The 22,142-nt window shown below is 39.7% G+C and overlaps 2 protein-coding genes across 2 annotated transcripts; one reads left to right on the forward strand and one right to left on the reverse strand.

The window, feature by feature from the left end:
- The first annotated feature begins 1,026 nt into the window (after positions 1 to 1,026).
- Positions 1,027 to 7,836, forward strand: LOC139125792 (claudin-11-like). The gene is made up of 3 exons (XM_070691885.1): positions 1,027 to 1,374; positions 6,886 to 7,032; positions 7,518 to 7,836. The coding sequence occupies exons 1-3, from the start codon at positions 1,173 to 1,175 to the stop codon at positions 7,754 to 7,756; spliced, it is 588 nt and encodes a 195-aa protein (XP_070547986.1). The 5' UTR covers positions 1,027 to 1,172; the 3' UTR covers positions 7,757 to 7,836.
- Positions 7,837 to 13,855: 6,019 nt separating this feature from the next.
- On the reverse strand, positions 13,856 to 16,048 carry LOC139125948 (tripartite motif-containing protein 2-like). The gene has a single exon (XM_070692024.1). The coding sequence runs from the start codon at positions 16,046 to 16,048 to the stop codon at positions 13,856 to 13,858; it is 2,193 nt and encodes a 730-aa protein (XP_070548125.1).
- Between the last annotated feature and the right edge of the window lie 6,094 nt (positions 16,049 to 22,142).

Genomic DNA, 22,142 nt, shown 5'->3' on the forward strand with positions numbered 1-22,142 from the left:
CGCTGTTTCAGCCGCCTGGTTTTTATTCATCAACTTAAACCAAATCTAATATTTCAGGATATGAGAGTAATGTGAATGAAAATAAAAATATAACGAAACATTAGAACTACAATAAACCACGATTATGAGGAAAATACTATCCATTGGTCTATTTTTAGATAATGATAAACAGCTGTAAACAGCTGAATATTAGTGTAATTTGCCAAGTTCAAAAAGGCCCAACCATCACGTAAACTGGTGGATCTGAAATTGAAGTAATTGTAACCATAATCAGTAGTAAATTTCAAGGGCAGCCGAGCTTCCGAAAATGTTTTAGATAACATTTACCGCTCTGTTCCGTCGGAGTTCGTTTGTGTAATTGACCCATTTATAAATAATCGTGACTCCAGGGTCATACGGGAAGTATCATGATAGCCTGTAATGCGAAAAGCGGACGGACGTCCGGGGTCATGACGTCATCACTAGTGCAAGCCGTACGTTGCCATCATTCATGATGAGTGTACTATAGTATGACAGGAAGTAAGGAAGCGAAACTTAAGGGTAATTTCAGTGTTGTTCGGCTATAAAGATTTTAATGAAAGTTTGCCTATTGCATTACTTTTTTTACGAAACTCTATAGTCGTCAGAGGTCTCTCACAGTTGCCTCCCTGATCGTCAATTTTTAACGTCCTGTTCTGTCATCGAGCGTTGTCTGGTCGAATCGCATGACAACAACGTGCAGCATGAAAGATAGGTATACTACAGTTTCAGCTCTGTCGATATTCTGGTATTTGTGAATCATTTACCACTGTTTAATGGCGCTAATCTGCCAGTCTGTGAAATAAATTAGTTTTTTATAGGGTAAAACTTGTCAACCGTGGCTGACAAAATTTGCTTTTTTAAAAGACAGTCTCGCTCCTATGCTGTTCTGAACGACAGCAAACCGCACTCTCGTTGTGGGTCACGTGTACACAGTGACTTCAAAAGTAAACATGTGGTTTAATCGCCTACGTATGATATCAAATCCAGCATTCTGAATCCTGCACAAGCCGTGAATGTCATGCGCAGAGAGCCACTCCCTGCGTGGCCGGACGGATCAACGGGAAGGATGGGTCAATTTGTAACTTGTTGTTCCCGCGACCGGCTTCCAATTCGAGTCAGCGATCATTGATTGGAAGACTCGGTGAGAAACAATGGAATATGTCCCCGTCGTCGGTTTAATCTCGTCGTTTCTGTCGTTCGTTTTCTTCACCGTGAGCACCGTCACAGTCGGCTGGCTCAAGGCGACCGACGCCGAGTCGGGATCCCACGTCGAATACGGACTGTGGAAAGTTTGCGTTGCCGAGCCTGGCTATCTAAAGTGGTGCGGGCCGCTCACATCGGATGACTTAACAGGTGAGTTTGTAGTCGGCACCTACCTGTTGAACAAGCGCATAACAATAGCGCGAGCGGCGTTCCTGAACAAGGCGAGAAAAGTTGCGTTGCGACGCAGAATTTTCGTCATTTAAGCCGGGCCAGGATAGTAAAGCAGTATTACCAATGACCTACTTCCTCCCCGGCCTGTTTAAAATACCCCCTTCCAACGGTGATAGGATTGCTCCAAATGAAAGTGCTGCTAATGTGTTCCTGAACAGCAATAATCAATGATGACACTAGCCATAGACCCTCGAGAAAAACGTTTTTCTGGAGGGTCTATGCACTAGCTAAGCATTGCCTTATAGCGTATTGTATGATCTGATAACGTATTACCTTTGAAAGTAGTGCGTGTTTAGTTTTATCCTGGGAGAACTGTTTTCTATGTTATGTTGTTGGATGGATGAAAATACTCGAATTACATAGCATATGATCCCTCAGCTCGCCTTCAGAAAACGCTACCGCTGCACATTGTAGAATTCTGTCAGGGGTTACGCAACAGCCTTCGTCGACGTAAAACTGACAGAATCGCCGATCAATATGTGACCACAGTCACGTTCGGTAACCCGTCCCTTCGTTATGTCGACCTCTCTCTCTGCTTTGGACTGTGGCCAGTAATTAACAATCCTTTTGAGGGCCACTCGATGATCACCCAGAATTAAAGGCGTGGGAAATCATGCCCGGGAGTAAAAGAACGAACACGAACGCCCTTTATTTACATAGATATCGTTTCCAGGCTGCGACAGTACCGCTGTAGGGTTATTGTAATAATTTACCTTGTGTTGGATTATAAAAAAATCATTACTCTTTAACCTTATTTAAGCTTATATGGTCAAAGTTGCCCAACGGTCGATTTTAGAAAAAACCGCGGTTCTGGAGTGACAAACCACAGGCCTATGCGGACTTGTTTGTTTCAGTGTAGAGTATGCAACGCAGTATAAATCTACACAGTCCACATACGCTTGTGTGACAAACAATTGGACATCGGTGTGCAAATACACTATACAATTTGATTACGTGAACGGAACACCTGACTATCCGCTCTCTGGATAAGAGTGAAACAGGGGTTCTGTTATTGTTAGAGAAAAAGGGATTTGAACAAGGAGGGCCCGGGGGTGGGGGCGTTTGAATGCGGAAGGACGAAATTGAAACAATTCTACTGCGGACAAAACTGCCTAAAGACATTTGAATGATATCAGTGTGCCTGCACGCTGCAAGCATTCCTATTCTGGTATTGTTTGACCTCAAAAATAAAGGGTGCATATTACCGTGGTCATTAGTGACTGATAGAAAAACACCATGGTTACCCGTGACGTAATTTCCGTACGGCCGGCTTTCAGAAAGGCACACTTCAACTTGAACTGTGCTGCGAATGTAGAGGGTCACGTTTATTTGTGGGAAACCAGCACTCTTCGATGCGCCGTGTTGCCGGGAAGTGATGACTTCGAAATTTCCAAACATCTGTGAACATCAGAAGATAAAGACATTAATTAACGCTGTTTCGTGTAAACCTTACAATTTGAATTTAATAATTGGTTTTATAACATGTTCGATTGGGCGTTTGACACAGCTACATAATTTGGTATGCAGCTATTGTTATTTATTTATTTATTTATTTTGTTTTTCTTTCATTATTTTGTGGAACAAAAGAGACCCAACGCCAGAAAACCCATGGAATGACTGCTGCATTGGTAACCCAATGAGCTACTAACCACCTCTATGTTTGAACCATTGTTGTAAAAAATACTGTAGAATGTGTCGCGTTATTAGATCGTGTTTAAACAAGGGAACTAACACACTTCCAAAAATATGCCATTTAATGAGGGAAAAACAGAATGATATGATGGTAGGACCTACCGTGGTATAGAGGCAGACCGAGGCTTGTCGGGATGTGAGAGTGACACAGGCAGAAAACCGTGTTTTGGTTCGCCTATACGGCTTTGCAATATACCTTGTAGGCAGCCGTTTCCCATATTCGGAATCATCTCATTGACCGCCTGGGCCACGATCCATCCATGAGACGACCACTGGCAGACTACCACGGGTGACAAATTTCTGAAACACCGTACGTGATGGGACAATGTACCGACGACCTATTATTACCTCGACTCTATTAGCGCTATTAAAATATTGTCGAGTGTAGGCACTTTGGGGGGCATCCGCCAACACCAGTAAAAATCTACTTAAAATTCCCTGAGTTGCTTAAAGTTGTTCGTTGCCAACTTGAATTTCCCTTTAATCATCTATTTTCTCAACGAGACATATGGTACTGACATTTATCCTCTTGTATTTCTACGTCGGGACAACCTCCGTCTGTTATAAATTTTGGTATGTCGGAACAACTTTTGCGCCCGACTTCGATGAGCTCGTCAATGGAAGTTGAACAATATGGCGTCCGGCATTTCTCCTGCAAAAACAATGTGTGTACGACTTGAAAAATTCGTAAAAATCAACATGTAATTTTTAGAGTCTAACTTAGTAAACCCCTTCGCAAATATGAAGGTTCGTAAGTGGTACGTACATCTACACGCGAGCGACTGAAATTTGGACGCACACGAATACTTTCATGCGGTGGACATACAATTTCCACAGCAACAAGGGGGTCAAAGGTTGCGTCTGGGCCGCTCGCTGAGCCTCCAAGCGTCATGGAATCTATATCTACAGACTGCAACAATAATAATCCGGACAATGGAAACATAAGAGTGTAATGCCAGTATGTTCCAAAGGAATTACGCTGATAATTTCGGAACCATGAAATTCTATGCTTGTCGCACCTGTCGAACATCGGGTCGGGTGTTATATATATATATATATATATATATATATATATATATATATATAATGTATGTATAGATAGATAGGAGAGAGAGAGAGAGAGAGAGAGAGAGAGAGAGAGAGAGAGAGAGAGAGAGTGTATGTATGTATGTATGTATGTATCTGTGTATCTATTTATAATTTCGCACGACGCACGCTAAGACTTAGTGAGTGTATATCATTTACCCTGAACACTAACGTGAGTTCCTATTTATATTTTTTAAAAATATTTTTCTAAAAGCAGTTTGAAATTTGAATACGGAATCATTCAGGAAAATTATAATTTTCAAAGAGATAACGAATTTTTGGCTTGTGCCTGCGCGTCTGATAAGTATTTTATACCCGAATATTCCTCTCCGTTCAGCTCCGAAAGTACTCGTGACGTCTTTACGTGTCGCCACACGGTCTGATTATGTTATTCACTGTCAAAACAATGCTGTTCTCAGTCAGTCTACATAATATTGCATAATATAAAATCTGCCTTGCTGACCCAGTCGGAGAAGTATGTCCATCTGTCGACATCATTGCTGTCTCGGCAACGGCGACAGATCGTACTAATCCTCCGATAAGATTATACGTATCAGTCAGTGGTGTCCGTAGGGTTATGCGGGCTTGGAAGTAAAAGCGACTCCCTTCCTCCTTGACTATGGTTATATGGCAAGGACAGTTGCAAGATTACGGTAATATTGGTAGATTTTGTACACGTGATCCAAAATCGTCTGGATTAAAGTGGAAAGAGTGGGCTGTGTTTGCAGAAAATGTGATATGACTGAGAAAACACAGACCCAACCCCCCTCTCTCCTTCTACCTCCACGCCCAAACCCCCCTAGCCCACGTTCTACTTTCACTCCTCTCTCTCTCTCTCTCTCTCTCTCTCTCTCTCTCTCTCTCTCTCTCTCTCTCTCTCTCTCTCTCTCTCTCTCTGTATGATAACACAAACTACTTCAAGTACAAAGTATCTTCAGATAGAAGTGAAAGATTCTTAGCCGTACACTCTCATTTATATGTTTTGGACGTACCATTCTATTTGTAGGTGGTGTTAAAATTTGATTGATAATATTTATTTTGGTTGCGACATTTTGAAACCAATTCAGAGCGTTTGTTTAATAGCGTAGATTTAGCGTTGATAATGTGCAGCTTTTTCTTACATACAAAGATTACATCGCTTGCTAATGCTAGAGTAGCTCGATGCTTTGTCAATAATTGACCACGAAATGTCAAAGACTTGGTCTTTAATTTTAAAGTTCCATACAAACTTTGTGACAGTTTTGTACTATTTTTGTATTTCTCGTTACGGAACGATTGCATGTGGTTAGTGAAGCGCGTATTGGAGGTGTTATCAGTGAGGCCGATGTAAACCTTCTCCGTGTTGTCCGTCCGTTGATACTTTGACCTTTGGCCTTGTAATCCGCAGAAACGGCTCCCTAATTACCACGGTAATGACTTGATAAACGATAATGATGTCCTGATAAATAGAATTCACCTCGGGGATGGATGTTTATACCACCCACAGACTAGGAGCTGTGTCTATACTCAAAGGTTTACAACATTACTCTCGTGTGCCGCTGCTCTGAAGACCAATTTTGAAATGTGTTGAGTAGATATTTTTATGGGTTTGTTTGTTTTTTTGTTTAGATTGAAACTTTAATTTTTCCCGGTATTGAGCTGATAGCATAGATATATTCATCTATTTCGAATTCCATCATAAATTGCTAAATTATAGGTAATTTGTCATTCCTAGAACAAAATTTGCCTTCCTAATTCTATTCCAATTTTGAAAGAGGGTTCATTGGGACAAGCTGCAGCAGAAGAGTAGTTCTGTGATCAGTTCTGAGGCGTACACCTCATTAAGACTTCCTGTCTCGATTTTTCAGCTGGCGATAGCATGATCACAAATGCAGAAAGCATGACAGATAATAACTTCCGTAGTCTATAAATAATCTGGTGTTCATACGGATTATCAAACTGGGCGAAGTCCTCGCACAGATCCCATTACGAACATGACCATGACAGTCCCTCTACACACCACTGACCGTCATACAACATGACTTTGATCTTTCAGCCTGTAGTTCGACAAACGCCTAGATCATTACCTCACCACACACTGTTAGTACAGTGTTATTACATAGACCCTCGAGAAAAACGTCTTTTCTCGAGGGTCTATGGTTAAGGCCCCTCTGGAGGGACTTTACCTCACATAACATACCAGTAACAGACTTAACTTATGATGTCTGCCCTCAACGGTCAGGAAAGCCCCTTTAGCACTGTCATAGGAACTGTCCGGAGTGAGCTAGGCTGCAGCCGGCTGCGCTAGTCTAAAACAGCAGACATGTAAAATCAGTGTGAGTGAGGGACATACAGCGCCGGTATCAAATTTGGTTATTCTGAGAAGCCCCAAAATGCGCGCCCCCAGCGTCGAGTAGGGGAGAAACGTTGGCTGGTCACTGCCACGATGCCTATCAACCAGTGAGGGGAATTTTCCCAACTGCTGTCGGTTTTTGAGTGGGTTCAAAGTCAATTTTTACACGCTATGAAAGCTCAGATGAGGTCAATACACTGAGAGGGGAAGGGTTAATGGCAAGCATAAAAATCGATACCTGACTGACTCGGTTAAAGAATTGGAGATCGCCATGCGAGCTGGTCGGTAGTATTTATCTTTTTTCACTTTTCACATTTCAGATTATGTGTACGGCACACGGGCTTGCATGATAACGGCAACCGTGTTATGTGGCACGGCACTGGTGACAGTTACCCTCGTCTTCAACAGATCATTCAGCATCAAACAGACGTGCCGTCGAGGAATACCACTGCTGGTAATTTTGGCAGGTGAGACGATGACAGTTACAAGAAATTTCCAGGAAACATGTTTTACATCAAGAGTACCATATCACAACATATATTTATCAATACTAATAAGTTGGAGGGAAAAACTATAACTCTTTCTTGATCAATTCATAATGTCGCCTGTGTGAAATCGTTCGCTATGTTACACGGAAACTCGTATGTTTGTTTCATTATGATAATTGTTGACAAGAGTAACTCTGACTGCGAATTTGACCATTTTGTCAGTTATGAGAAACGCAGGACAACCGGACGGCAAATAGTTGCCATCTCGGTTTAAGTGCGTTTCGAGGGATAAAAGTGGGGATGTGAAAAGCGACCGATCCATTCGATTGTACTGCTAATAATTTCTGTCATCGGAATAAGCCGATCTTTCCCTTCAATGTGAGCATCTAGTAATAATTCCTTCCTACATGTTGCGCTGCGTTTTTAGCTTAAGCACGAGTTCATTAAAACAAAGTTTCTTGCAGGTATACCGGCATTGGTAGGAGTCACGTGGTACGGACTCAGCGCCAGACCAGATGCAGTATCGAGACAAGGATACGTCGCCGTAGAATTTGGGTTTTCGTTCATTCTCGCCTGCCTTTCCATACCACTGTCCGTTGTTGGAGGATGTGTGCTATTTAATATCTTCAAGGACAAAGTGACTGAAGACGACGGCAAAAATGTCTACCTTTGCTGTTTAAACCCACCGATTGACGACGTTTGATCAGGGCTTATACGACATCATAAATTATATTATTTATATAGATCTATTTAAATTTTTATTAAACAAACTATTCTATGTAACACGGTGAATGTGTTTTGTCATTTTTTACACGTTTGACTGGATTACATAAAGCTGTGTTTTAATCTCTGCCAATCGTGAGAATGCTCTCCCCTTGTTGATTTACCGGACTTTTGAAGTGAGGGGAGAACCATTTGATTTTTTTTTTGGGGGGGGGGGGGTATGGAGGAAGTGGGTATGGGAGCAATTTTTTTTTCTGTCAGAGTGACAGCAATTTTTTTTCTACTGTCAGACCTGTATCAATTTTTTGTTTCAAATGGAGTCGCAGTGCATTTTTTTATTGTCATCAAGTTTGTAATGCGTTGTGTATAATGGAGCCGTCATTATTTACGGCATGAAACTCCGAAATTTCGAGTGACCCCCCCCCCCTCGCCAACCCTGTTGAATTTGAGTAACCCCCTGATGTACTCTGCTAGACTATCGTCAGTTATCTCGTGATGTTTCAAAAAAGGTGAACCCATCAAAATGAAATTCAAAGTCACAATAAAATAAAGATATAAAAGCTCACGCTATAACCAGTATCTAACCATATAGTATATTGTTTAATTTGGATGGGTATTATGACAGGGTTTTCACTAGGATATCTGACCGGGCAGAATTTGAAAGTACAGGGGGAGAACACGCGAGAGGCTTAGGGGGAAAGTGTTACAGGGGCTTTCCCCTATCTTGCATGGAAATTTTAAGATATTGATATGTGCAATGGTGCAGTCCGGTGCAATCTGAGAGGTGTTTTTAATTTTTTTTGATAAGTGAAACAAAACACCCCAAGGGGAAGAGTACGAGAGGGGTGTTCCCCCCTCTCGTATTTTTCTCGTAAATTTTAAGAAATTGATGTGTTTAATGGTGCAATCTGAGAGGAGTTTCAGTTATTTTGCACTCAGTAAAACTGTTTGAAAATGACATTGAACACTAATATTTTTTTACATTTTTTTGTATGATCAGTGTTTGAGTCACAATATTCAACAACAAAACAATGACAATACATTTTGTGAAAAACAGTTCTGTTTGCCGGAGACTGAAGACAAAGGGATATACAGGAAAGGAAAATCTGTGACCTTCTTGTGTCATTTCTCCAGCTGCCAGCTTCTAATGAAAAGCATGAATATGGTATGTTGAACTCTCAAAATGGTCATTGAACTGAGTTCATTTAAAACAAATGTTTCTGTGATAATAAAGGATGAATTAGCAAATAGTTCAGTTTTGTCCTAGATCCTGTGAAAATTTTGAGAAATTGATGCGTGCCTTAGTGCAGTGTAGTGCAATCTGAGAGGTATTTTCAGTTTGTCTGTTACCAGTAAAACTGTTAGAAGACTAAAGGGGAGAGCACAAGAGGGGGGTGTCCCCCTCTCGCATTGAAAATTTTGAGAAATGAATGTGTGCAATGGTGCATGCAGTCTGGGATGTGTTTCAATTTATTTTGCACAAAAAATGAGTAACCCTGCCCCTCCTCCTTCTTCCTCTCCACACTTTGAGTAACAATCGACAATTTGTTCAGTCCATACTCGATTGAATTGAGTATATTTTCCATGTTGTCGTTCTGTCTGAGGTCAACGGAGCGGAGGATAGTTTATTTCCGGTGAAACTTTTCTGGATGAATGACATCGTCATTCAGTCGAGTTCAAAAGGCTATTTTTAGACGCCCCGCCTACATACATGAATAATTAATAAATATGCTCTTTCATCTGTCCGATTTTCGAAGCATTCTATTGGACAGTATATATAGCATGCTGGTTCGAGCCAGACCTCGTAACCTGCGGTTACTCGCTGCTCGCTCTTGTTTGGTCACGTGACTGGATGTTTGGTCTGGCGTGTCTGCTATGGATGAACTTTGTTGTGATGTCTACAGGACAAGTTTACAGGCTTTTCGCTCCGTGATTAGGCAGTGTTTTGCTTGGTTTAGACAATCATCTTAGACTAGTTTGATCCGTTTTCAAAGAGAGATGACCCTATATTGATCCTATAAGGGAAAGGGCCAGCCTGGTACGTGAACATGTGGAGTCTCATTTCTAGTACCGCCATGGTGTACACAACTACAAGACAAGTTGGAGCCAGACAATGGACCTCCTGACATTTACTTTTTGAGACTTGGATATAGGCGAATTCTAGAGACAAGTAGTCAATAGCATTGATTTCTTTGTAGACGTATTTGTCACGCTTATTAAGGTAGCTACATACCTTTTAGACACTTTCAGATTTTTATTTTTTTCTCAATTGAACACGTCCCAAACCCCAATAAAGTATACATTTTCTGAAAGCCCTGATATAGAGCTATCTGACCAAGCACAGTACACGGTCATTATTTGCATAAGAGTCACGTGACAAGCGTTTTGCTGAACCTTCCAAAAACCGGTTTTTCCCGCCTTATGCAAACACGCTGCAAGATTTCCGGCTGGAATTTCTTCATTGACAAGCCTTGACAATATCCTTCAAAACCGTGTCTGGGATTTTCTTTATATGCCTTTGTTTTTTTTAATGCGCTCTTAAAGGTCTTAGATGAAGGTGCTTTTCAAGGAATTTTAATTATCACGCCATATAATTTGAATGGAGCCTCCGGGAAAAAATCGCAGACAGAGAGTTAATTACATTCTAATTAAAGTAAATACGACTTGCTTAAATCAAGATTTACGTCATAAAAACAGCATATCTGTCAGGTTATGAAGAATCTTGAGCTGGTTATCTTTTAATATCAGTATTTCATCCTATTAACCAACCACATTTTAACTTTCAAATTAACATTGTAAGTTCTGTTGAATAAGTTGAGACTGTACGTACTCAGAGAAAGCACACTGAAGAGACAAGTGTTTGAAACTTAAGAAGTTCAAGATCATCAAAAGATTATAAGGAATCATGTTACACTTTCATTGCACTGTTTACACAGATTGCATAAGTGCTATAAATAGCACATGAGAAATTTCCGCTTCTCCTTCCCCGAGAAAATCACTTCACAAAATTGATAGTGATCGCCGCTCATTGGCAAATAAAACACTCCGGATCACAGACAACAATCACACACATTCGGCAGAGATTTTGGATTCCACAAATTCGACCGTTTGTAAAATCAATATTGAGAAGATGCGTTGTCTGTCGAGTAGTTTGCGGCAAATCCTACAGAAAACCAATCCCCGCACCCCTACAGAGTTGTAGATTGAGTGATGCTCCACCCTTTACTGTTACTGGCGTGGATTTTACTGGTGCAGTGTATGTCTCAGTAGGAAAGTCTGAGCAAAAAGCGTACATTTGTTTATTCACGTGTGCCGTTACTCGAGCCATACATTTAGAATTAGTCGCAAACCTCAGTAGCGAGACATTTTTACGAGCCTTCAGGAGGTTCGCCCCAGACGCTCCTGCCGCGCAAAATTATGTCGGATAACGGATCCACATATTTATCAGCCGCGGCGGAAATAGAAAACATGATGAAATCAGTACCAGTACGGAACTATTTTGCAAACTGTCGCGTGGAATGGACTTTCATTCCAAAACGTGCGCCGTGGTTTGGTGGCTTTTGGGAACGACTCATCGGCTTGACTAAAACTACCCTCAAAAAGTTCTCGGTCGATCGTTCGTATCAGTCGATGAGTTACAAACAGTTCTTGCTGAAATTGAAGCTACGTTGAACGATCGTCCACTGACTTATCTTTCCACCGATTCCAACGATCTTTCACCCTTGACCCCTTCACACTTGTTGCATGGTCGTCTTATCACAACTTTGCCATATTACTCAATCGATGAAGATGAGCTAAATGACCCAACATTTGGTAGCCAAGAACGTCTCCAGAGGAGATCAGAGTATTTAGGCAAAATTCACACTCATTTCTGGAAAAGATGGTCTCAAGATTACCTCAACACATTGCGTGAAAGAGATCGAGTTCAGGGAAGGGAGCCATTCAGAATCAGATAAGGGTGGGTGATGTTGTTCTAGTGGAAGACAAATCTGTCCCACGGATAGGTGGTCTCTTGCCATTGTTGAAAAACTTAACACAGGAAATGATGGTTTAGTGCGTTCCGCTTGCATCAGAACGCGTACCGGCAAAACTAGTAGACTATCACTAAATTGTATCCATTAGAAGTTAATTCAGAAGTTGAAAATAATGAAACGTGCGCCGACACTGACAAAGGTGCACACACTACAAATAGTAGCGTGAACAGTTCACGACCAGTTCGTGAAGCGGCTATGAAAGCCCGTCAACGACTAAAGGAAATGTCATCAATTCTATAGTAAGTTTTGTTTCAGACTCGCATTCACTATCTTCAGTGACTGCTTTGTAGTTTTAGAGTTTTACTTTAGTTTGTGATATTTGTAACTTTGAACTTATTTCAGTTGTGATTTCATTATGACGTTCGCTATGAACATCCGTTAGATTGTAACTTACAGTTATTTTTTGAATTAGAGATTAATGTAACGTTTACACAAAGTATTTCCGTCATCTTATTTGTAGTTTCTTCTGTTAAAGCTTATAACGAACTAGTACTGTAAGAAGGATTTAATTAAGTATAGTTTATATAAGGATTTGCATTAGAGTTCTCTTTGAAGTTTGTATCACGCGCCACAAACAGAAGCAGATTGTGATTTAATCCGTACCAGGCGTACTTTCTTATCAAGCATGATTAGACACCAACCGCCATTGATCTTTCAGATTATTCTTTCCAATCTTACGCTTATCATAGACACTTTACTCTTGAGATTTATTTCGTGTTGTTTTTTGCATTTTTGAATTCAGTTGTGTAAGATTTTTGAAACTCTTTATCTTGCTGGCGGGAGGATGTTGGGAATCACGTGTATGGTGTAGCTCCGCCCACCCTTTCCTTTACTAATTATTTAGATTATGCATTGGGCGTGTCATTAGTTAGTCGTGTCATTCATTGATTCTAATGATTATTCATACTACACTGTATATATGGACCTGTGATAGTAATAAAGGTCAAGATTTGAACTTGGTCATACTAAGACACAATACAAAGCTGTCTCCGGCCTATTCTGTCTCTCTCTAACCGAACCTACCCCCAAGTGTGTAACCCACATTACCGTAAAACCCCATCACTTTGACCACTCTTTTAATTGACCACTCCATTATTGTCCTCAAAAAGTAATCTTATTTTATCCTTACCAAGTCAACCATAAATGGAAATTAGAACTTTCTCTATCTCTATTTATTTGACCACCCTATCATGACAAACTATTGTGAGCAATTTCTTATAGATAACATAAATGGTGGTTCAGAATATATCAAAGTTGGGATTCGGGAAAGTTGCCTTTACATGTTTTAATCCTCCAAGATGGTAAGCATTTCACTATGAACTGTCAAAAAAAGTTGAACTTTCTGATAATTCCACACTAAAATTATTTATGGCTTTGATGATTTCCTAATTAATTAAATTATTTAAAATCATATTATTTTTTTCAGGATGAATTGATAGGGTTTATACAGTACAAGAATTCCATACAATGTAAGTCAAATTTTGACCAAAAATGACCAAAAAAATTCCTTAAAAATACACATTTGCATATTTAATCACAATTTGAACAAATCTAAGTTGGGTTATCCCTAGGGACCTGTATACCAAATAACAAAGCTGTCTGACCAGCGGTTATGAAGAAGAATATTTTTTACCAAAGACACATTTTTTTTGCATTAATTTGCCCATTTTCAACAATATCAAAAAATTGAAAAAAAAAAGTTTCTCAAAATCATATTTTTCATCTACACAACAAATATCATATCAGTAAGTACTGCGGTTCTAAAGATATTTGAGTGGACGGACGCCTCACAAACGGACATACATACATACATACATACATACATACATACATGACGACATACATACATACATACATACATACATACATACATACATACATACATACACACATACATACATACATACATACATACATACATACATACATACATACATACATACATACATACATACATACATACATAATGACGACGGACGTCGGACGGATACCCACCAATAGCTCTTATAGACTATAGTCTATAGTAGCAAATAAAATGACATTCCTTACACAGCATAAACTACAAGCGAATGATAGAACTGGTCACTGATAAGCACTCGGGATGTATTGTCACCAGTAAATACGATTCCATGGTAGTACGTCCAACTAGACTGTTTGGCATGGATTCGAGACACAATTTTGCCCTGCTTGTTTAATTTATACAAGCCATTGCTCGAAGAAAACACTGAAGCATTGTTGACAAGAATGCATCTATCACTGTTGATCGCTATACCACTGGGGCATTCAAGCTTCTCAGATTCCATAGTCATGTTGCCCAGTGTGTCACATCCATACACACGACCTCGATCCCTGTCCGATACAAATAGTGTGCCCTTGCTATTAATAGCAACGAAATGAGGGCTTTTGAAGACCACTTGACCCCTGCCTGGATTACCAAGTGTTCTGATGTGTTCACCATCTTGTGTATACACCTCCACTGTATTGCTACGGTAACTACACACGTACACATTATCGTCTACAGGGTGTATTGCAATCCCTCGGGGGTCTTTCAGTTCATCTTGTCCAAAGCATCTGATAAGCTGACCGCCTTCTTTACTGACAACCACTTGATTGTTTCCAGAATCAGTCATAAAGTACGTATTGTCATCTGATATCGCTACATCTCTCGGTTTGAATGGATTCTTAAAATTAGGAAAAGTAAGAACATCTTTAAAGACAAGCGCCTCGTTAAATATTTGTACACGATTGTTGTCAGTGTCAGCAACGGCTATGTTGCCACGAGAGTCTCTGGCTATGCCTGATGGATAATTGAACTCTCCTTTTCCATTTCCCCTGTTACCAATAGTTCTTACTAGTCCTGTATGCGTGGGAAATGCAAACGGTGAGCCGGGTACAGCTTGACCGTCTATGGTCACAGTAATGCTATTCTTACCCTCAACATCAGCACGGAAGATTGTAGACAGAGTACCATTATAATTGTTTGAAAATTTCAGATGAACAACTTCACCGTTTGGTTTGTTCAGAGTGCCGTTCAGTTTCTGTCTCGGAATGACGTCATTTCCTCTGGCATCTCGAGTATGTACAATCAGACACGTCTTGTCACCCTTCCACACTGTCTTCGGAAAGTTTTCGATCGAGCACTTCATGACGCAGGCGTCTGCTTTTATTCGTCCGAGATTCGCATCAGACGCTGCCTCGTCAAACTCCACTCCATCGACAGGTTCCTCCCACTTATCAATGATTTTTAAAAGTTCGTCGGTACGACGTGTCACTTCAGGTCGCGTTGACAAAAGCTGTACGGGATTCGCATGGTTCAACAGTGTCTCTGCATAGTTACGAGCGCTATTGACACTGGTGTGGTTGAACTCAAATTCTTCAATTAAAATGTCAGTTTCCTTTATCCTTGCATCGCGTCCGTTATGTAATTCATTCACCAACCTTTGCTCTTCATTCCTTACACTTTGGACCAATTCCTCGGCCTTCCTGTTCACTTTCTCTTTCTCCTGGTCAAACAGCGTGTGGATTTTATCCCGCCATTTCTTGACCGCTGTCATGTTTGTGTCGATGCAATCCTCTTTCAATTTCAGTTTTGTCACGGTGTCCTTCAGCTGCACAGCATATTCCTCGGCAGCCACACTAAGGTAGCGGTGCGCATGCTCAGGAACACGATGGTCGACAACAGTGCAGGCTATACAAACTGGTACTTGACACGTGTCGCAGTAAAACTGGACTTTGCTCTCTGGGTGTGTCCGACAGTTGACATCGTGCTCTGCAATCGACTGTCTTTCTGCCCCTGGCTCGTTGAGCTCTGACATCAATCGCACTTTGTGTGACCTAGTAGCCTTGATTTTTCCGTGTGTTCGCTCACAGTTCACACACAAATATTGGCGACACACTGTGCAAAAATGACTTACTTCTTTATCTTCACAGAGTTCACATACTCTGTCTTGTCCGGATGCAAGCTTTCTCCTCTCAATCACCAGGTCAACCAGCGAGCTCATGTAAAAGTTGTCTTTCAGTTCGCTCACTCCGCCATCTTGAAGTTCACACGGCGTTTTACAGGCAGGGCAATTAAGGTCACCGTGCTTTTCGACCCAGCCACAAAGACACCGCTCGCAGAACGTGTGGAGACACGGTAGAACTTTGGGTTTCGTATACCTCTCTAGGCAGATGGAACAGGCGACGTAATCGTCGTCAATCTTGTTGAGAAACTGGTCGAGATCAGATGAAACCGCCATTACTGTACGTCCGGACAACTCACGTGGGAATGCGTTGATCTGATAACAGACGAGGCCGAACAGAAAATGTTTCCCTATCTTTGCCAAAATTAGTAATACGGTAGTTTTGCATGTGAGTAGCGGAGCCATGCTAGCGGTAGAAAGGAGGCAGGCGGACCAGATTGACGGAACGAGAAGTACCGACGCTTAGGCTGCTTTCAGAAAAATTGGTTACATTTTACATTTTCCAATTCCAAGTTTTTGTAGGTAATTCCATAAATAATGAATACCAATTATGTCATCTACTTGTTGTAATGTTTGTAATAGTTTAACAAAGAACCATTATGTCACATTTCATGATTTTTATCGCAACTGTTAATGATTTTTGCAATATTTCTTTGCAATATATCAACAACAGTATCTTGCTGTTTCTCCACAGCATCCTCAAACACACACTATACAGTCCGTCGACAAAGCCTGTATATACAAATATGTATTTGGTGATAATTTAATTAGAGTCCAGGCTGACAGTCAGTTTTCTGTGATTAATACATGCAGGGCTTTCATTAAGTTTTTTATTAATAGGCTGAAAACTTTTATCAGGCGGCTAGTTAAAGCAGGAGGCGTGTGGTTTACCACGATGGGTGGTAACGGTCTGTCGTGGCCATGTACTCAGTCTCGGTCACAGTGCAGTTGATGCCATCGAACTGACCTTTTTGGGCTCGCCTGGATCGTAAACTCGTGATATTTTGAAAGCTTAGACACCGCTTGCGCGGAGAAGCCAACCCCCTTGCCAGCCAAAGGCGGACTCCCTTTGGATTCTTGGCAGCGCGGGACAATGATAAGATGGACAAGTTCACGTGACCGAATCTGTATGTCTGATTGGTTAAGATGGCGTTCGGGGTATCAAAATTTAAATTTTATCGGATTTATATGAAGGTACCTTGTAAACATTTGCTTATCTCCAGGACAACGGGCCGTGTTACCATGGATGTAAAAAATAGACCCACTAAATGAAAGTAATCTCGGTAAATAAAACCAAGATCGCGCCAGTGTTTTTGCAATCCTTTTGCGATTGGTACTTTTTAGGTAAAAGTATTACACGAGATATGTATAATTTCGTTGAATCCATGACGAACATTCACAAGGTGGGTTAGAAGAAAAAAATTCACACGGTAAAATGTGGTGGGTCTTCCTTTAATTAACTCAAGTATCATTGCTAATGTGTTAATTAACATACAATACAACTACCGGTCGGTCAATTGAAAAGGACTGGAAAACAATCAACAACTTTACTTTTCATTAAGTACGGACAAAAGATGATTACTGACATTATGATGGTACAGGTACTCGATGGGACACTACGGCTAAAACAATCAAGTGTGACACCGACATGGTGACGTCACTTTGGTCAACAAACAAACTAACAATTAACTTTGGAATGAAACAATAGCTCAAACATATGTTATCAAAATTCTGGCTCCACAAATCTTGACCATGTAACTTTAATAACTATAATTTTTAGAAGTCGGCATTTCTCACAAGAACATAAATATTAAAAAGCGTCGGTTGGTATGCCGAGTCAACAGAATAATGAATATCTTAAAACTTTCTCAAATTAAGTATTTGGATTTTCATTTCATATCAAATCGCGTACTTTGCATACTTGTTAGCCAGTGTACGATTACTTCCAACATGTTCGGGTACGCCCTGAAAAGTTGTCTATTTAATGAAAAGTTTTAAGATATTAAGAGTGGACTTATGGTCGGTCCCACCTGACGGCGTATCAATAAACATCATCCACTTCAACTTATACGACGTCTCTGTGTAGTTGCATCCTGTATTACGTCTCACCGAGCTAGTTCGCAGACTGAAGTTGTCGACAGTGTAAAGAAGATATGAACTGTAAATGCTCACGTGTTTCATTATATATTGAAGTTATGTGTAAATTTGAACCTTTGCCACATGTTTGCAACTTCATTGAAATTATTATGATCAACATAATGAGCAATAATCACCGCCATTTAATTCTAAAAGGTCATGAAGTATACAAATATGTAATTCGCTGAAATAAAAATATTAAAGTAATTTACTGCTCTTATTGTATCACCACTTTATCTAGCAAGTGTAATTACCGTTGGCCAAGACCTTCAAGCCATATATGCCGAGATGTGAAAGCTCATTAGATATGCAAATTATAAATAAGCTGACATGAAAATGTGAAATGACTTTCGATATTGTTTTGATCTAGTACCTGGTATAATCATCAATGTACATGTTTTGCCAACTTTGATCAAGTAAATCCCAGAATATATCCCTAATAAGCAAGTTAATTAAATATGTATATTAGGAAGTGGCTTTAGTAAAAATGCTTAGTGATTGTCAGTAATGTTGTATCATGGTACCTGCAATATGTGTAGCAAATTTTGTCAACTTTGGTCAAGTCAATTCAGACATATATCTCTAATTAGGAAAGTTCATTAAATATGCAAATTAGGAATTGGCTGAAGAGAAAATGCTTGATGACTTTCAATAATATTGAATTATAGAGTCTTTAATATACATAGTAAGTTTCATCAATTTTGATCAAGTCCATTAAGATAAATATACCTAATTATGAAAATTCATTTAATATTAAAATTAGGTTTTGGCTGAAGTAAAAATGTCTTTTGACTTTCAATAATGTTATATCACAGTATATTTGATGTATATAGTAAGTTTCAACAACTACAATCAAGTTAATTCAGATATATATCCCTAATTGGGAAAGTTCATTAAATATGCAAATTCGGAATTGGCTGAAGTAAAAATGTTTAATGACTTTCAAAAATGTTGTATCATAGTAGCAAGTTTCATCAACTTTGTCCAGTCATTTCAAATATATATTCCTAATTAACAAAGTTCATGAAATATGCAAATTAGGAATTGGCTGAAATTAAAACGCTTAATGACTTTCAATAATGTTAAATCATAGTATCTTTAATATACATACCAAGTTTGGTTAATTTTGATCAAGTCAAATCAGACATATATCCCTAGTTAGGAAAGTTCATTAAATATGCAAATTAGCATTTATCTTTCATGTAACCCTTAATGGTTCCCACTGCTGATATATCTTGGTGTGATCAACATTTGTAGCAAATCTCATCAAATTTTGTGCAGTTGTTTTTAATATATATCCATTTTTTCTAAAATCATTAATTATGCAAATGAGCAAAAAGTATGCAAGCCAGACCCACCAAAAACTAATCAGTTCTTGCCATTTGCTAACTGAATATATGTACCAGATTTGATTCTGATCTGATAAGCCGTTTTTGAGATAATGGACCAACAGACAGACAGACACACACACACACAGACGGACAGACAGACAGACAGACAGACATCGCTGCGACATATGCCCATGTGTGTAAACACGTGAGCAAAGAAGCGGGCAACAATCCTCGACCATAATTTTGATCCATCCACATCAAACGAAAAGTATAAAAACATGTGATAACTGTACAAGCCCATGGTATTTTTCTCTGTCTGACGTCACCGTATACGAGTGATGACGTCAAAGTTTTTCACTCGTATACGATGACGTCAAACAGAGAAAAAATTCATGGAAATATATATAGGAAATGGACATATGGCAACATATTTATCTTTGTAATGTGATCGCGCCATTCGATTGCTTAGTATTTGATCACTTGAATTTAGTTTTTTTTACGACTGACAATGACTCTGATCGACATTTTGTGGAGTGACCGTGATTAACCCTACACGTGATACACCGTGAGAGTGCTCTTTCCCTGTTGATTTACTGGACCCTTGGGTAACCGTTCCTCCTCTTTTAGTGAGTGTATTGTTTTGACAACTCTAGCATCGACTTGACATTGAATCAGTACCTCCCTGCTCTATGTTGACAGACCTACTCAGAAGGGAGTGACCTCCCTCCCCGATTGTCTTTCGTCAATTATAGATGCATACCATAGGCATGACAATGTGCAGATTTAGAGACGATTTACGTTGTACACTTTCTAGACAGAGAGGCACTTCTCGACGCATTCCTGTACAGAGATTTCAATAGACGCTCTGAGACCTTCACGTACCCGACTGCAGTGAGTCTGTTGGACTTTGGTGGACCACGTGTTTGTAGACGACCGACCTTTCGACTCGCCTGTATGTGCGTTATTACCGGCCCTGTACACAAGTAATCGGAATAGCACCGACCACCACGAACAATATACGTACCGGGACGATCACAAACCCGACGACCACTCGACCAAACCATGTTACAGTAACATAGTAAAGCCACAATGACAAGACATTACGAACGCGTACGTGTTTGCAGTGTTTTCGTCTCATTTTACTTTATAACATTTCTTTAAAATTCTCTTTTGGTGAAATAAAGAAAGACATATTTCATCGTAATAGTTTCAATTCCATTATTTTAATTCGGATCATTGAATGGCCATTTCTAAGAAAACGGGGAAAGAGATAATTAAGCGCCTCAAAGTATTTCAGGGTCGTTTGTCTTTGTGGTTTTTAGCTCCCATAGCCATATGTATATATGGCAATGGAAGCTATTCTTATAGGCTAGGGAAATGTCTGTATGTATGTATGTCTGTATGTCTGTCCGTCAACATCAAAAACTCCAAAACCGCTGTACATTTCATCTTGATATTTGGTGTGTACATGGATGATGGGCTGTAGATGAGATTTTGTTCAAATGAAGTTGTCATTGCCAAAAATATGCAAATTAAGTGAAAAAATGTAAAAACAGTCAAAACTGAAAAAAACTCAATAACCACTGAGCAGATTACATGAAAAATTAGCATGTTAGTACTTTGGGCTGACCTGAAATGATTGTGCACATCTTGGGTCAGTATCTTGGACTTGCTATTTTTCATGATTTTTTTTGTAATTTTCTCCCATTTTTGGTCAAAAAATCTTTTCTCTGAAACCACAAGTCCGATTGATTTGAAACTTGGTATGGAAGTGCATAGGAGTGACCTTTCCCAAATTTGGGCAAATCGTGGTGAAATTTGCATATTTTTAGTTTACACGTCCATAGACTCCCATGTATAAGGCAGATCTCCATAGACTCCCATGTATAAGGCCAAGAAAAATAAAAATTTAGTTTCTCATCGTATTCACATTGCAAAAAGGATACAGTGACACAGTTTTTAGTCCCCATGGATGAAGTCCAGGGGCTTATAGATTGGGTCATGTCCATCCGTGAGTCCATCCGTTCACGCAGATATCTCGGATATTTTGACAAAATGTCATGTGACCTTGATGACCTTTGATCTCAAATATACATATTTGTCCATAACTCAGTAACCACAAGTGCTACCACCCTTCATATATGGTATGATGGGACACCTTATGACGTCACATATTGTACCTCATTAATTATGCACATATCTAATATTGAGCGAGCCAATAGAGCTAGAGGTCTGATTTTTGGTAGCAATACAATTTTTTTGACAAAATGTCACGTGACCTCAGTGACCTTTGACCTCAAATATACATATTTGTCCATAACTCAGTAACCACAAGTGCTACAGCCTTCATGTATGGTATGATGGGACACCTTATGACGCCACATATTGTACCTCAATAATTATGCACATATCTCATTCTGAGCAAGCCAATAGAGCCGGATGTTTGATTTTGGTATATAGGGATAACTATAGGAGAGAAATTTTTGACCAAATGTCATGTGACCTCGATGACCTTTTACCTAAAATATATGTTTAAGTCAATAAATAAGTAACCACAAGTGCTATGTCCTTTGTATTTAGTGGATGGGAGACCTCATGACAACACACGCTTTACCTCATTAATTATGTACAATCTAATTCTGGGCAAGCTAATAGAGCTAGAGATCTGATTTTTTGGCATATAGGGATTAATTAGCAATATAATTTTTTTTTTTCAAAATGTCATGTGACCTCGATGACCTTTGACCTTGATTACACATATATATGCATATCTCAGTAACCGCAAGTTCTATACCCTCCAATTTTGATAGGATATTAGACCTTAAGATGTCATATCTTGTACCTCATTTATAATGCGCATATGTATTTCTTGGCTGGTCAATACTGCCAGAGGTCTGATTTTT

Source organism: Ptychodera flava, assembly GCF_041260155.1.
Source record: "Ptychodera flava strain L36383 chromosome 3 unlocalized genomic scaffold, AS_Pfla_20210202 Scaffold_26__1_contigs__length_13983176_pilon, whole genome shotgun sequence".
NCBI lineage: Eukaryota > Metazoa > Hemichordata > Enteropneusta > Ptychoderidae > Ptychodera > Ptychodera flava.

Excerpts from the sequence above, each read along its gene's own strand:
- LOC139125792 (XM_070691885.1), top strand. The coding sequence starts at position 1,173 with ATGGAATATGTCCCCGTCGTCGGTTTAATCTCGTCGTTTCTGTCGTTC. Across the intron at positions 1,375-6,885 it reads CACATCGGATGACTTAACAG|ATTATGTGTACGGCACACGG; the intron begins GTGAGTTTGTAG and ends TTCACATTTCAG. Across the intron at positions 7,033-7,517 it reads ACTGCTGGTAATTTTGGCAG|GTATACCGGCATTGGTAGGA; the intron begins GTGAGACGATGA and ends AGTTTCTTGCAG.
- LOC139125948 (XM_070692024.1), bottom strand. The coding sequence starts at position 16,048 with ATGGCGGTTTCATCTGATCTCGACCAGTTTCTCAACAAGATTGACGAC.